This window comes from Malaclemys terrapin, chromosome 19 (genome assembly GCF_027887155.1).
Source record: "Malaclemys terrapin pileata isolate rMalTer1 chromosome 19, rMalTer1.hap1, whole genome shotgun sequence".
Classification (NCBI taxonomy): domain Eukaryota; kingdom Metazoa; phylum Chordata; order Testudines; family Emydidae; genus Malaclemys; species Malaclemys terrapin.
In genome coordinates, this window is record NC_071523.1 from 14,483,637 (window position 1) to 14,498,658 (window position 15,022).

At 56.5% G+C, this 15,022-nt stretch overlaps 1 protein-coding gene across 6 annotated transcripts in view; it reads left to right on the top strand.

The window, feature by feature from the left end:
• Nucleotides 1-15,022, top strand: part of AGRN (agrin) — a 221,377-nt gene that overhangs the window by 145,781 nt on the left and 60,574 nt on the right. For all 6 annotated transcript variants that reach the window (XM_054009181.1, XM_054009183.1, XM_054009182.1 and 3 more), the window contains 4 exons: nt 5,244-5,459; nt 8,927-9,151; nt 13,233-13,457; nt 14,245-14,451. In XM_054009181.1, coding sequence (XP_053865156.1) covers nt 5,244-5,459; nt 8,927-9,151; nt 13,233-13,457; nt 14,245-14,451 — 873 coding nt within the window. The remainder of the gene's footprint in view (nt 1-5,243; nt 5,460-8,926; nt 9,152-13,232; nt 13,458-14,244; nt 14,452-15,022) is intronic.

Consider the following 15,022-nt stretch of genomic DNA (forward strand, 5'->3'; position numbering starts at 1 on the left):
CTAAAAGATTGTATCCGTTTTCATCGCTGCTTTCGTCTTCTCATCCTGTCTCCCCCACACAAACTCCTGCTCTCAGGTTTGTGCTTTCAAACTCCACTCCCTCTCCTTGGGAAACCTTGCTCTGTCTCTGGTACTTCCCTGGCACCTGCTGCTGTAATGTCTGAGTGCCTCGTCACACCCCTGCGAGGGAAGGCAGTGCTATTGGACCCCTTTTGCAGAGGGGGGAACTGAGGCACAGAGAGACCAAGTGACTTGCTCAAGGTAATGCAGGGAATCCGTGGCAAAGTCAGGAATGGAGCAGTGGTGTCCTGAGTCTCAGGTCAGCGCCCTGTCCGCTGGGCCGTCCACCCTCCAGCTTGCCTCCCCAAGCTGGCATGCTGGGCCGTGACGTGTCCATACCCCTCTGCCAGCTCGTTTCTCACCTGGGTCTGGACATCTCCCAGAGCACAGGCCTGGCCTGCGATTATCAGGTTCAGAGGATGCGTACCGTGCCTTGCAGATGTACAGATCCTGCTCGTGGGGGGCAGTACCCGAAGGGAAGAATCGAAGTGGGGTGCCATGGGGAGACTCAAAGTTCACTGATAGATGTCCCCTTCCCCTTTGCTCTTGCCTGCGGTTGCAAATGATGGGTATGTGGGTTACGTCCCCCTTATCCTAGGGTTATCCCCCTTCAGTGCTCCAGGCTCCTACTCTGTGCCCATCACCAGGGTGTTTGAGTGCGATCCCGCTCCCCTTTGGCCTGACTTTGTGACTTCACACTCAGACGCTCCCATCCAGGGGTGGCAGGTGGTGGGGAACAGAGCTCTCCTGAGGAGTTAGCTGTCATTCCATCCCTCTCCCAAACAGAACAGCGCAGGGCCCGGCTCCCGCTGCGTCCGTGGGACTGCACTGGGCAATGGATTGGGCCCCTGTATGTTACGTGCCCAGCAGTGCTTGCCAGCAGAGCCTACCACCTCGCTCCCCTTCACCCCTCACGTCTTCTGCAAGCAGGTAGCTAATTGCAACCTGCTTGAGGTTTGCTCTGCATCCCCTCATCTGTCTGGTGCTCTGGCTTCTTCCCTCTGCTGTTCGAGAAGTCTGGTCTCTGCCTCCCCTCTCCCTTCTGAGTGGCAGCTTGATTATGCACTACACCGTTACACTTCTGCTCTGAAGAACCTGCTCGAGAGGCAGAGGGGGGTGGGGCTGGATAAAGCCCCACTTGTCCTGCATTTCATATTCACACGCTGTCTATCGTCTCTTGCACCCTCTAATCTTGGAGCTAAACAGACTCATCTGCATTAAAAAAAAAAAAAGAGAGAGAGAGAGAGAGAGCAGCAGCAAGGGAAAGAGTGAGAGACTATCCACAGAGCTTCATAAAAATGATAAATTGCTTTTAGATATTGGGTAGGAGAGAAAGAGAGTTCTTTTTTTATTTGACGATATTAGTCTCTTAGTGGCGCATTGTTGCTGTGCGTATGAGCTCAAAATCTCAAAGCAGTCAAAGCCAAGCGGCCGGGAATTGAAGTGTAAATGAACCACTGCCAGGCTTTTTATTTTGCCTTTTATGATTTCTCTCTCTCTAGTATGTAGGTCAGTCTCCATGTTTAACGTATATTTTGTATGTGTCTATGGGGTGGACATGTGCGTAGGGAGTGCGGTGTGTCTGGGGAGTGAGAGCAGTTTATACGGTGGGGGGCGGGGGTGTAATACATGTAGGCTTGGAAGGGGTAGACTTTTATCGGTAAATGTCTATACACGCCAGTTTCACTGTACATACGCAAACCGGCAAAAAATCGTTTCCGTCCGTAATGATCAGAATTTCAGTGAGGCAAAGTCAGAAAAGCCTGCTTGAGAACTTATGAGAGTTTGATGTAAGGATATTGACTTTGTCTATTTTGACATGCGCTGTTAATAATTTGTGGTTTAGCGGTGATCTGTTTGGAATCTCAGTGTCTACTGTCATTAAATTGTTATTTCTGCTCACCACTGCTCAACATCCCCCCCATAATTTCCCATCAGTGTGGAAATTTAAATAGATCAAAATAGTAAAAATGCTTTCAAAAACATTGACATTATTTAAAAAAAAAAAAGAAGAATTCTGCCAAGCCTAAGTATGGGCAGGATGTGTGTCTGTCATGTAAATGTAGTGGGTGTGTGCATGTATGGGATAGATCAGCGGTTCTCTTCGGCCTGATTGTGGCTTCAGCCCTGGGTGGCCGGGCTCAGGTTACAGGCCCGCTGCCTGGGGCTGAAGCCCTTGGGCTTTGGCTCTGGGCGGGTGGGACTTGGGCAGGCTTAGGTCCCCCCTCCTGGGGTTGTGTAGTAATTTCTGTTGTCAGAAGGGGGTCCCGATGCAATGAAGTGTGAGAACCCCTGTGGTAGATATATGTTGTGAAGCCATGGATTTGTGTGTAGCGTGCGTGGATGCGTGGTATATGTGGTGTGCGCTCGGTGTGATTGTGCAGTGAAAGGGTGTGCTCTGGATGTGTGTGCACAGTGGCTATGGATGTGGAGGGTATTGTTCTGCACAGGTCAGTGACATTCCCAGGAGCGGTCCGAGTGCTCTGTCATCATTGTGCTTTGCTCACAAAAACTACCTGCATACGGCTGAGTTTGCATGTACCTGTCCCCGCACGCCTGCGCCTCTGCCAACTTAAAAATTACCTTTCCTGTTACATTAGCAATTCAGATGCCGGATCTGGTCTGTGCTGGCTGCTCTGATTACTGTGTGTGATAAAGAGATTTGTGCATCTCCTATTAGAAAGACACAAGCCCTCAGCCATGTGATCCCGGTAGATTTGCATAAATTGCAATGTATAAAGAGTGTGTGTGTGTGTGTGTGTGTGTGTGTGTGTGTGTGTGTGTGTTTTCTACCCCCACACTGAATAGAGTTACAAAGTGAAGACATTTTTTTTTTCTTTTGCTCTCAGGTTTTTATTTTAACGGCCCTTCTCTCTTATTTGAACGGGGTCAGTAAATGCTGTTGGTGAGGAGGGCTCGGGAAAGCTTGATCCCAGCCATCCTGTGAGAAGGGGTGTGGTCACTGTGAATACTTTAGGGGTGGGGGTCAGAGGCGGTTCATCCATCTACCTCACTTGGTGGGGCCAAGAATCTCTCCATGACCTGGTTAATTTCACCCGCCCTGTCCTCATGGCCACTTGTTGTCTCATTGTATCCCAGGAGGGGCTAGCGGCCCCAGTCCAGATCGAGCCTGGTTGTGGTAGGTGCGGTAGTGCACAGAGTAAAGGAGAGTCTCTCCCCCAAAGAGCTTATGCTCTAAACAGACAAGACAAGACAAAAGATGGGAGAGGGAGAGCGGCCCGGGAAGGGAAGTGATTTGCCCCAGGTCACACCACTGGGCAGTGGCAGAGCTGGGAACGGGACCCGGCTCTCCGAACGCCCAGTCCCTTTCCTCTAGACCAGGCTGCCTGCCAGCTGACTGAGTTTGCTTTCACCCAGTATCCCACAGCTCTCTCTGGGGCTGGCGTCCCTGTGTGGGTTGGAGGGCAGAGGGCGCCGTGGCTGTTTCTTTCCTGTGACGCTATCTAGGGCGAAACCTGCCTTAAGTGACCTCTCAAGGCCCCTTTCATAGGTGCCGACTCTGTGGGGGCTCTGGGGCTGGAGCACCCACAGGGAAAAAATGGTGAGTGCTAGCACCCATTGGCAGCCCCCCTATCAGCTTCCTCCCCCCACCCCAGTGTTTCCTGCCCGCCGGCAGGCCCTGCCAATCAGCACCTCCCCCTACCTCCCTGCTCCTCCCGCCCACCGCAATCAGCTGTTTCATGGAGTGCAGGAGGTGCTGGACAGAAGGGGCATGGAACGAGGGAGGGCGGAATGGGGCAGGAGGAGGCGGGGCAGGGATGGGGCCATGGAGGAAGGGGTGGAGTGGGGGCTGGCCCTGGGGCAGAGCCTGGGGGTCGAGCCCACCCCGGCACATTGGAAAGTCGGCACCTGTGGCACCTTTGCAGACGGGCATCCCAAGGAGAGTGCAGGAGACTTGCCCTCTGTCTGTCCGGGGGACTCTGTGGAGGGGCTGAAGGCAGGAGGGTGGGACCTTTTGTGTGCAGCTTTTGCCGTATGTAAGCTGCTGCCAACATGGCATGTCACGCTCCTCTTCGCCACCAGCCGCCACGTCTCGCTGCCCTTGAGCCCTGCAGGGTGGAGCCCCTTTGGGAGCAGGTATCTGGGAGGGGAATGGGATAATCGGCCCCTAAACCCAGAGAGCCCGACGGATGCGCCCAGTGGCGCGTTGACCAGCTGTGCCGTTTCGCCCCCTACCCAACACGGGTGTGGGAAGGGAACTGTGGCCGGCTGAGGCAGGTCATGCAAGTGCAGAGGGGTGGACGGAGAGCGGGGGCCAGACCCTGAGAAGTGGGAGTGATCCTGGACCCTGGCGTCCTGGGGATGTGCAGTGTCTGGGCTGCTCCGGCTGCGTGTGTGAGGAAGGCGCTGTGAGCGTGTAAAGCCCCCTCCCTTTGGGGCACCGTTTGGCAGGGGGTTACTGTACCTGGGCCTGATCCGAGGCCCGTGGAAAGATTCCCATAGGCATTGGCTCTTTGTAAGATGGTAGGAGCCGCTGAGAGGCAGTGGCTAAGGAGGGCAGGCAGATCTGCAGGGAAAGGCCCCGAGGCTGGAGGGTGGGTCTCCCACCCAGGGGAAATGTTGCAGTGCAGAGGCAGGAGATCCGATTGTTAATATCGCGGCGCGATCCTACTCCCATCCTGGCCATGAGGGCAGGATCTGGCCCGTACTGGCGCACTTTGGGCATTGTGTAAACAACTACGCTTGCGACCGCTTTGTTCTTGCAGCCGCCGCACTGGCTGCTGCGTGTCCCCCTGCAGCTTGTCTTGCCTTGGTCTCTTGAGTGCAAGCTCCCGGGGACTGTCTTTATCCCTGGGTTTTGTGTTCGGTTTGCTGAGCCCAGGAGTGCTGAACAGATAAAATAATGCTCAGAGGTTCGCGAAGAGAATAACGACACCATCTTGCATCCCCATATGGCAGATGGCGATTATCATCACGTGGGGAAACTGAGGCACACCGTTTGCTCAAACTTATACTGTGGGGCTGTGGCAGTCGGGAACAGCACCCAGGAGTGTGGGCTCTTAGTCCTTCCTGGTTCCTATTAGATCAACTCCCTCCTACACTCCGGTATGGAACCCAGGAATCCGGGCTGCTGTGACTGTTACAAACCAAGGGGAGCGAGGTTCTGTCTCTGGATAAGCAGCCGAGGCTGACCTGGCCTCTTTCTGCTCTCTCCCCTGCAGTGTGCCGAGGAATGCTGTGCGGATTCGGAGCCATATGCGAGAGGAGCACCACCAACTCCTCCCAGGCGTCCTGTGTCTGCAAGAAGACTACCTGCCCGGTGGTGGTGGCCCCCGTCTGTGGCTCGGACTATTCCACCTACAGCAATGAGTGCGAGCTGGAGAAAGCCCAGTGCAACCAGCAGAGGCGGATCAAAGTCATCAGCAAGGGGGCATGTGGTGAGTAGAGCCAAAGACACGCTCGAGTCCCGGCAAGGTGAGATGGGCATCCACTCTGGCATCGGCGACATTCTTCAAGGGAGGCAGCCGTTTGCATTCAGTAGCTTGGAGGGGGTGGGGGCTAGGAAATGAACGGTCACAGCCAGTCCTCAACCACGGTCAAAGCATTGCAGGGTGCCGGGGAGGATGGAGAAGGAGAGAGAAGTGCCAAGGCTGGAAGCAGGGTACCCAAGGAAAAGGGTGAGGTGCCAGTGCCATCCCTGTGATCCGGCATGTAGACTCCTTTGTCCACCACCGGAGAGCGACGCAGACGCTCTTTAACGGCGCACGGTGACTCTCCAAAACCACCTAGGTTAAGGAGGCTCCCTTGTGCCATGGAATCGGTAGAGAACATCTGGGAGGAGGAAGGCAATAACCTGGCCAGGGCACCAGGGTGAACATGCCCCTGGGCTTGTGAAAAGGGGCTGCGGATTCTTTAAAGATCACAAGTGGGCAAGCTGTAGGTTCTGCATCTTGTTCCAAAGGTGCTACCTCCAGCAGCACAGCGCCCCCTAATGCCACTCTGGGGTATCAGGCCTGAGGGCAGGGGGCCAGTCAGGGTATGGCTACACTGCAAACCCGCAGTAGGGCGTCTCAGAGCCGGGTCAGCCGACTCAGGCTCGTGGGGCTCCCACCGCGGAGCTGAAAACAGCAGCGGAGATGTTCCTGTTCGGGCTCTGAAACCCCGTGAGCGGGGAGAGTCTGGGAGCCCACGCTGCTGTTTTTGGCCCATAGCACGAGCCCCATGACCTGAGTCAGCTGACCTGGGCCCTGAGACTTGCAGTGTAGATGGCCAACCCCACTACCTGACCACCAGCCTGACTTCCCCTCGGTGCCGATGTCCCTCAGTGCTAGGGAGAAGATGCCCCACCAGCCTTTGCCATCCCATAAAGAGCGAGAGCCTCCACCGAGCCCTGAAAGTGAAGAAAATGTCCCTGGTTCTCTCCATCTCTCTTCCAGCCCTGCCTGTAACCCTCCTCAGCCACAGGGCTCTAAACCCTTTCAAACATCATTATCTTCATTTAGCAGACGGGCAAACTGAGGTACAGGGAGGTGAAGTAACTTGGCCAGGGTCATGTAGCCGCTCAGTGGCAGAACCAGGAACAGAACTCATCTAAGGCCAGGATTCTAGCCACTAGGCAACACTGCCTCCAGAAGCGAGAGCCATTCACCTGCTCTAGAGAGAGAGTGTGACAGATTAGCCCCCCCCACATCGAAGTGAGCCCCTGCCTCAGGGATGGAGATTTTTCCAGGAGGCCGGGTGAGTGAGGCTAATAAAGGCCTTTCCCTGGGCTGGCATGCACCAGCTGCGAGCAAGGCGCTGCGTAAATAAGCTCCCCGTCTCCTCGTCTCAGAGTAAATTAACTTGACCTTTCCCGAGCGTGGCGCTCCGGCTCACAATAAATCTGCGCCTGGCATTCCTGCCAGGGCCCGCGTCAGAGGCGAGAGTGCGCCGAGGGATTTATGTAAAATAATAATCATAAAAAAAGTGACAAATTAAAAGAAAAAAAGCTGACAAATAAAATTGGACCCATCCCTGTCAGCGAGGAAATTGCTCCTTGAGCTCTTCCTCCAATTACATTGTGCTGGCGGTACCTTGAGGACCCCTGTTTTGCTTGTTTGCTGGAGCGAGAGGCTCCCAGAGCTCGGGTTTGGAAGAGAGCTTGCAGTGCGGGGAGCCAGGGGAGCTGGGAAATAGAGATTTGTCTGAAGCGCCAGCTGGCTGGGCGAGGGCTTCCCCTTCTTTGTCTCCCCTGGATCTAGGGGCTGAGTTTGCAAACGGCTGAGCACCCTCCACTCCTGTTGAGTTCAGGAACAGATGGGCAGCATCTTGCAACATTCCTACAGGCCTGATGCAAAGTCCAGTTGAAGCCAATGGCGAGACGTTGGTTGACGTCGGTCGGCTTTGGGGCAGTCCCAATCCTGGGAGAGGCTGAGCAGTCTGGCCTGGATCCAGCCAAGCCCTGAGGCAAATGCTTCGCTTTAGGCACGGGAGCATCTACGTTGAGTTCAGCGGCATTACTCTCCTACAGAAAGCGAAGCATGTACTTCAGGTGCTCGGCACCTTGCCGGATCTGCCCCTAGCTAGACCATGATGGCAGCCCAGAGCCAAGTGGAGACAAGGTCGCTCTGTCTTGTAATGATAGTGAAGAAAAGTCTGGGCAACTGCAGGGCTTTATGATGAGTCCCACCAAAGACGGTCCTAGGCCCCACCCCAGGGCTGGCACCTTTCAGCATGCTGGATTTACACCTGGACTGTGGCTCTCAACCTTTCCAGACTGCTGTACCCCGTTCAGGAGTCTGATTGGTCTCGCATACCCCCCAGTCTCTTCAAAACTATTTGCTTACAAAATCGGACATAAAATACATAAGTGTCACAGCGCACTAGTACTGACAAATTGCTCCCTTTCTCGTTTTTACCATCGAATTCTAAAATAAATCCATTGGAACATAAATATTGTACTTACATTTCAGTATATAGAGCAGCATAAACATTGTCTGTATGAAATTGTAGTTTGGACTGACTTCGCTAGTGCTTTTTATGCAGCCGGTTGTAAAACTAGGCAAATATCTAGATGAGCTGATGTACCCCATGGAAGACCTCTGCGTACCCCCGGGGGTACATGTACCCCTGGTTGAGAACTGGTCACTGTCTGATCTGTCAAGAGCGCGTAGCACACACATCATTAACCAGGCATGACCCTTGCGTGTTCCCGATGTGAGGCCTTGAATAACTGATCCTGGCTTCACCTCTCTGTGATCATGTGGTTGCCAAAAGTTTTGGTGGGGCGATAAGATTGCTAGTGACACTCATACCCTGCTCAGATCAAGGATCTAGCTAGACTTCAGTCAGGGGCACACGGTCTGCAAGAAGGCGACGCCCCTGTGGGATTTGCCTGGATTCGGATGTTGGTGGCGACCACCTGCCTGCGTCCCTTGTGCTCACGCAGGGATAGGTTAGGCCCGCGCATTGCCAGAGCAGCGTGGGGAGTTGAAATGCACATCCCCTGCACCGGCCCTGTTGGAGCTTGGCCCTTGCTGTCTGCCTTCCGCCTGGTATCCGACTCGCCACCTGCAGACCCCAGGGCTCCGAGGGTAGGATGCACCGTTTTGTTGCTGGAGGAGAATGATCTGTGTGAAAGCCCTGAACTTAACCCAGGGCTGTCCGGGCTGCTGCTGGCTGAGGGCCCCGCTGAGCAAGGAGCGTGCAGTCCAGGATGCCCTGTGCTGCGGCTGCCCTGGAAAGGGAGCCATTGTCCTTAACTGGGCAGGGGGGAAGGCTCTTGCTCACCCATCGCCTCCTCGTGAGACCTGCCCAGGTGCGGTGGGGGAGGCAGTGAGGAGAGGAGTAGGACGGAACGTGAAGGGATGTGGGGCCGGGGCCGGGCCGCGTTCACGCAGCAGCGCCATGTCTTGTCTGTCTCCAGGTTCCAAAGACCCCTGCGCAGAGGTGACGTGCAGTTTCGGCAGCACCTGCGCCCGCTCCACGGACGGCCAGTCGGCCAAGTGCATCTGCCCGGCCTCGTGCAGCGGTGCGGCCGAGAGCACAGTGTGCGGCAGCAATGGCAAGGACTACCGCAGCGAGTGCCTGCTCAACAAGCACGCCTGCGACAAGCAGGAGAACGTCTTCAAGAAGTTGGACGGGCCCTGCGGTGAGTCGCCCGCCCGCGCCAGCTCCAGGTCGGGGGGGGGCGGTACTTCTGAAGGTCCCTCCCACTCCGTGCTGCGCCAGCCCTCCAAGCTGCAGGGAGGGGTGCAGGCTGGGCTCTAACGGTGGGAATTAAAGCACTGGGGGGGCTGTGAGGATGCCTAGAGCCGCAGGTTGGCAGTGGGCTAACACAGCTGCGTCTGGTGGCCTGAGCCCCCTTCAGTTTTACCGGTGTCGGGAATCAGCAGAAAATGCTCCAGCATTCAGGCCTGACCCCCCCCCTGGGAAATGCTGGGGGAGGGAATCAGGCCACCACATGGTAAAGGCCAAAGCACCATGGGGCGAGTCTTTCCTTTTGGGGCTTCTGAGATGGGTCTAAGCAGCGGAGAACAGGAAAAGCCCCGCACAAAACCATCGCGCCCAGCGTCCAGTCGGTTCGGCCGCGCCCTGCCATCTGAAGTTACTGCCTCTTCGAATTTCCACGGGGCCCTCCGTTCCTTTCCAAGGGCTTGTCAGGGGGGCAGGCTGGCACCGGGGCTGGGAGGAGGGGGTACCTGACGGACGGCTTTCCATCACACTAAGGAAATGGGGTCTGGGCAGTAGGAAACCGCTGCCTAGTGTGTGAGCTGGGACACGGAGAAGCCCAGACTCCAGCTGAGACTCTAGCAGAGGACCACCTCAGGACCAGAGCCAGGCCAGTGGGTTCCCTAGAGCAGGGGTTGGTGGCTCCCCAGTACAAGAGCTGGGACAGTGGTTTATACCGGAGCAGCTCCTCTTTCTCCCCTTCTCATGCCTCATCCATCTGGCTTGGGAAGGAGTCAGTCTTCACAACAGTTCATACAGAGCTTCAGTCCCTAGGGGCTGGGCACACAGGCCTATCGCTAATGATCCGAAAAGCGGCTGCAGCCTCTGACGCCCCTTCTCCCCCCCTGCCCTGAATTGGCTGCAGGCCTCTCCTGCCAAACCGCATCTCCAGCAGCCGAGGTCACAGGCCTTGAAGAAACAGGCCACTTCCCCTAATGAAAGGAACCCATCAGTCACGCAGCGTGACACCGATCCCCAGGGAGTATGCCTAGCCCTGTCACTGCCCAGGACGGCTTCCGTCGCGTTTAATTACTGCTGTGCAGCTTTGTAATTAAAAGTGACCGTATTAATTAGGAAAAGCACCAGGTTGGTAAGGACATGCTAGATACCCCGTCTGTGATTGGGGCGGGGGGAGGCAAGACACCGGGAGAGCTGTTCATTTTTGCAGTCCTCCAAGTTGCCGTGAGGTCACAAAATCCCCCCAAGCCGGGGCAGGGGGCATGTGTGTCTGGGAGCCAGGAGGGGCCAGGGAGCACTCTCCAGAGGGCACCTGGACAGCTGAGCGTTAGGAGGAGCTCGCGCAATGGAAGGGGATTCAGAGAAGAGCACCACGAGCGATTCAAGGGCTGGAGGGGCTGGCGGAGGAGGAAAGAGAAGAACTAGGAGCCAGTGACACAAGGTCATGGTTGACTTCGGCCCCCGCCAGTTCCCTGGCAGGATTGGGTCCTAAAGGAGCAGACCTGTCTGCATGTGCTTCGCGGTGTGTAAACCCCCAGGGGAATTCGGGGGGGGGGGTGAGAAGTAACACGATGCTGTTGAGCAAAGTAAGCATCCAGGCTGAGCGCCGGGAACCGGGTCCTAATGGCGAAAGCTGCGGAGCGGTGAAACCAGGGGCCAAGGGCAGCGGGAGGCCATTTCGGCCCAGGGGAGGCAGGGTATTCGCAAACCTTTTCGTCACGTGGGCCGCACCTGAACAGAGGAGGCTTGTTCCCCTGCCTGCGGCGCTAGCGTTAGTCCACACAGCTGAAAAACCCAGCGGCAGCGAGTCTCAGCGCTGGGGTCAGCTTGTGGGGCTCACGCGGCGGGGCTGAAATGATCACTGTCGAGACGGTCAGGCTCCGGCTCCGAGACCCTCCCCCCCTCGCCAGGGTCAGACCCTGGATTGCAGCCCAAGCCCAAATGGCTACGTTGCTATTTGTAGCCCTGCAGCACCAGCCCCCGTCAGTTGACCCGGGCTCCGAGACTCGCTGCTGTGGGTCTTTTTTCCCCACCTCCCTTCCTATATGCAACCCCCTGGCATGCCAGCGGCAGCTACCATGATCGCGTACCTGGAAAAACAACACTAGGGTCCCAATCCAAAGTCCTTCCACTGACCCGGATGAGCTTTGGATCCAGCCCTAGAGGAAACGGGGGAGTTAGGATCTGGAAAGAAAGCAGGAGGAGAAGCCAGCCCCATGGGACCAGCCAGCTCCTTACAGATCCCCAGTCAGTGCTCTGTGGTCTTTGGAGCATGGTCTGAAAACTGTTGCTGTGGGGGATGATCCTGGTGGGGAACAGGCTGGGCTCCTACTTAGTCTCTGTGCTGACTAAAATGGAGCAAGCGAAGAGCTGAGCTGCAGCTCTGTATTGGGCCAGCTCTGGGGAGGGGCGTGGGGTTCTCCCAGACGGCAGGGGAATATGTTACTACTGGGTTTCACCCCATGTCATGCCAGAGCCTCGGGGGATTGTGGGGCATGCAGGGATTTCAGTTTGTTCCGATTAAAAGGGGAGAAAAATTCAATCCTGTATCTACAATTATGGCTGAAAATGCCTCGGTGCTGTCCAGGTATTTGCACTTGGCAAAAAAAAACAAAAAAGGAACTAAAAAGCCCAGGACTTAGAACATATGGGTTGGAAGGGACCTCAGGAGGTCATCTAGTCCAACCCCCTGCTCAAAGCAGGACCAATCCCCAGACAGATTTTTACCCTAGATCTCTGCATGGCCCCCTCAAGGATTGGACTCACAACCCTGCATTTAGCAGGCCAATGCTCAAACCACTGAGCTATCTCTCCCCCTCCCCCTGATTAGCACATAGATGGCACCTGTTTTGCCCGTGTATTTAGTATGCTAAAGTGAGCACGGCTCAGCGGCAAAGGTGATCCGGATAAGCCCAGATTATGTCAGGGGGAAGGCAGCGCGTTGCCTGTCCTCAGGGATCTTCCCTCAAAGGCCTGGATTTCCCAACCCAGCTGCCCAGGGCAGGGAGCAGATGGGAAGGTTGTAAAACTGAGCAGCGAGTGCCCCCGGCAGCTCAGAGCACCTCAGGAGCAGGTCAGACAGTCGCCGCCAGGAATGGTCAAGCCGACCTCAGCTGGGAGGCTGGATGCATGCGCTCTCCAGGTCCCTTCCAGTGTGGTTCTATGGTGTGTGTTGCCCAGGAGAGGACCCGTGGACATATTAAGGAACCATATTAGCCTGGCTCTAGAGGGAGTCCTGTCTGCCTTGGCTAAAAGGATAGAAGACTTCTCCCCGAGAAGGCCGGGGCTCTGACAGAGGAGCAGCTCTCCCCACCTGTGGTGTGTTGGGGGAAAGGGGTTGGGAGGTTGACCCTTGAGCTCCCAAAGCTCCTCTCTCAGTTGAAATAAGTTTGATCTTAGTCTTGTCTTAGTAGCCATCTGGCCCCGGAGCTTGAATACCAGTGGGCACAGCTGGCAGGAGGACTTGGGCTGGGATGTCAACAGGCTCTACAGCCAGGTGTGGATCAAGGGGCACCAGCGGAGTTGCCGATTTTGGTTGGACGTGTTCCTGGAGGTTCTACCACAAGATATCATCTAATTCCTGGAGAGTCCAGGACAATCCTGGAGGGTTGCCAACCCTAGCTGTTTCAAGAGCGCTGCAGGCCAGGGTTCAGATGCATTGGCAAGGTTGTCAGGGGGGAGGGTTAGACCATCCTGGCTCACCTTGGTGCTACTCAAGTCTCACTTGCTTCTGCACATACTCCTGGCCATGAGTGACTGGGCCAGTGACTGTCTGGGCCGAACCCTCAGCCCCTGAATTTGTCAGCAAAGCTTTCTTGTCACCATAAATCCCCAGGCTCTCTCCATCTGGAGGCTGGGTCTTACTTCAGCAGAGCCTTGCAGAGACCAAGAGAGAAGGGAGCACCAGTGCAGCTAAGAGCTGGACTGGGATATGGTGGAGCCAGGCTTAGAATGGCCTGACCCTGCTGGGCGTGGACTGCCCCTGGAGATGGCTGTGCCAGTCTGAGACCTCCCCTCTCCTTTGCCCTCCGTTGTGTGTGCAGACCCTTGCAGGAGCACTCTCAATGACATGAACCGGGTGTGCCGGGTAAACCCCCGCACTCGCAGAGCAGACCTGCTCTCCCGGCCTGAAAACTGCCCTCCGAAGAGGGACCCTGTGTGTGGCGACGACGGGGTGACCTACGACAACGAGTGCGTCATGGGGCGGTCGGGCGCCATCCGGGGGCTGGAGATCCAGAAGGTGCGTTCGGGGAACTGCCAGCCTCAGGGTAAGTACCTCTCAGCGACGTGCCTGACAGCAGGGAGCTCGGGTTACAGGATGCCTGTTTCCTCCCCTGGAGTGCCCCGCCAGCGGGTGCTGCCTAGGGGAATGAGACACTCCCCTGCCCCGCTAAACCTGCTGCACTTGGACAGGGAAACTGCCCCTTCTCAGCGTATCCCCACCTTTGTCATCTGGCCCCACTGACCCCGCGAAGAATCTGGTGTTGGTCACTGCTAGAGCAGGGGCCAAGTGGGCCCAGACTGGGTAGGGAATCCAGTCTTCTGGTGGCCCTGGCACTAGGGGCAGCAGAGAAGACTCAATAATCCTGGTGGGTGGGGAGGGGACTATTGCTTCCGAATCTACACATCCGTCCATCAGCGGGAGCTGGGCTGTACCCAGGAGGATTGACCTGAACGCCCCTGAGCTTGGGAGGCTCAGATAAAATGGAACAGAGGCCTCGGTCTCTCTGAACTCGCCCAGCTGGTCCTTCCGCAGGGCTCCTGGGAGTCGCTCTGGGGATCAGCAGCCACCTTAGAGTGGAGCCAGCAAACGGCCGGTGAACCTGAGCTTTTCCTCAGGCTTGTGGTCCCCTCTTCACAGTTCTCTTCCTTATAGCATGTGATAGATCCGTGGTCCTCAGCCTATTCCCCACCGGGGTCCCCTTGGGAACAGGCCCCCTTCCATTGCTGCACCCCCCCCAAGTTGGGAGCCCTGCTAGCAGCTCAACGCCAGCTAGCCCGACTCCTGCGTCCCAGCTGCAGGGTGTAAGCGGCGCCTCCCTCTTTCCGTTCCAGACAAGTGCCAGGCCGAGTGCAAGTTCAACGCCGTGTGCCTCAACCGCCGCGGCACCGCCCGCTGCTCCTGCGACCGCATTGCCTGCGATGGCGCCTACCGGCCCGTCTGTGCCAGGGACAGCCGGACCTACAGCAACGACTGCGAGCGCCAGAAGGCGGAGTGCCAGCAGAAAGCCGCCATCCCCGTGAAGCACGAGGGCCCTTGTGGTAAGCGGCACCGCGGCGGTCCTGTTTGTACCCGTGCATCTCCCCCCGCCTCCTTTGCTACCCACCCCCAGCAGGAAAATGCCCCACGCCCCTTCCTGCTTTCACACATAACAGGGCAGAGGAGGAGCCGTGCTGTCCCGGCGCCAGGGGTAAGTCGTATCCATGTCCCTGTAGCCACTAGGCAGCCCTTCTTCCCCTTCATGACCTACAGTAAGATCCAGCCCCTCCTCCTCTTCTTCCTTTTGCCTGATCCCAAGTACCATCTGTCTCTCTCCTCTCTCTCCATTGCTGCCGTTTCTCTCTCCCTCTCTGCTCCGGTGTCGTCTGCGTCCGATGTGTCCTGTAACGGAGGGGAAAAAAGTGCTTACAATAATAACAAGAAGCATCTTGAGTGTTCGGTCCATGTCCCCCATCCACCTGCTCCCTGCCAGGCGCACATGCTGTATCACCCAACTCAGAAGCAGCTCTCATTGCCCATCCCGCCTCCTGGGGTAGTGTCAGTCTCCCAAGTCCCTTTCATTGCTATCCCTGCCATGCTTTCCAGCCTTTCTCAGCTCTAGGTGCCCGCCAT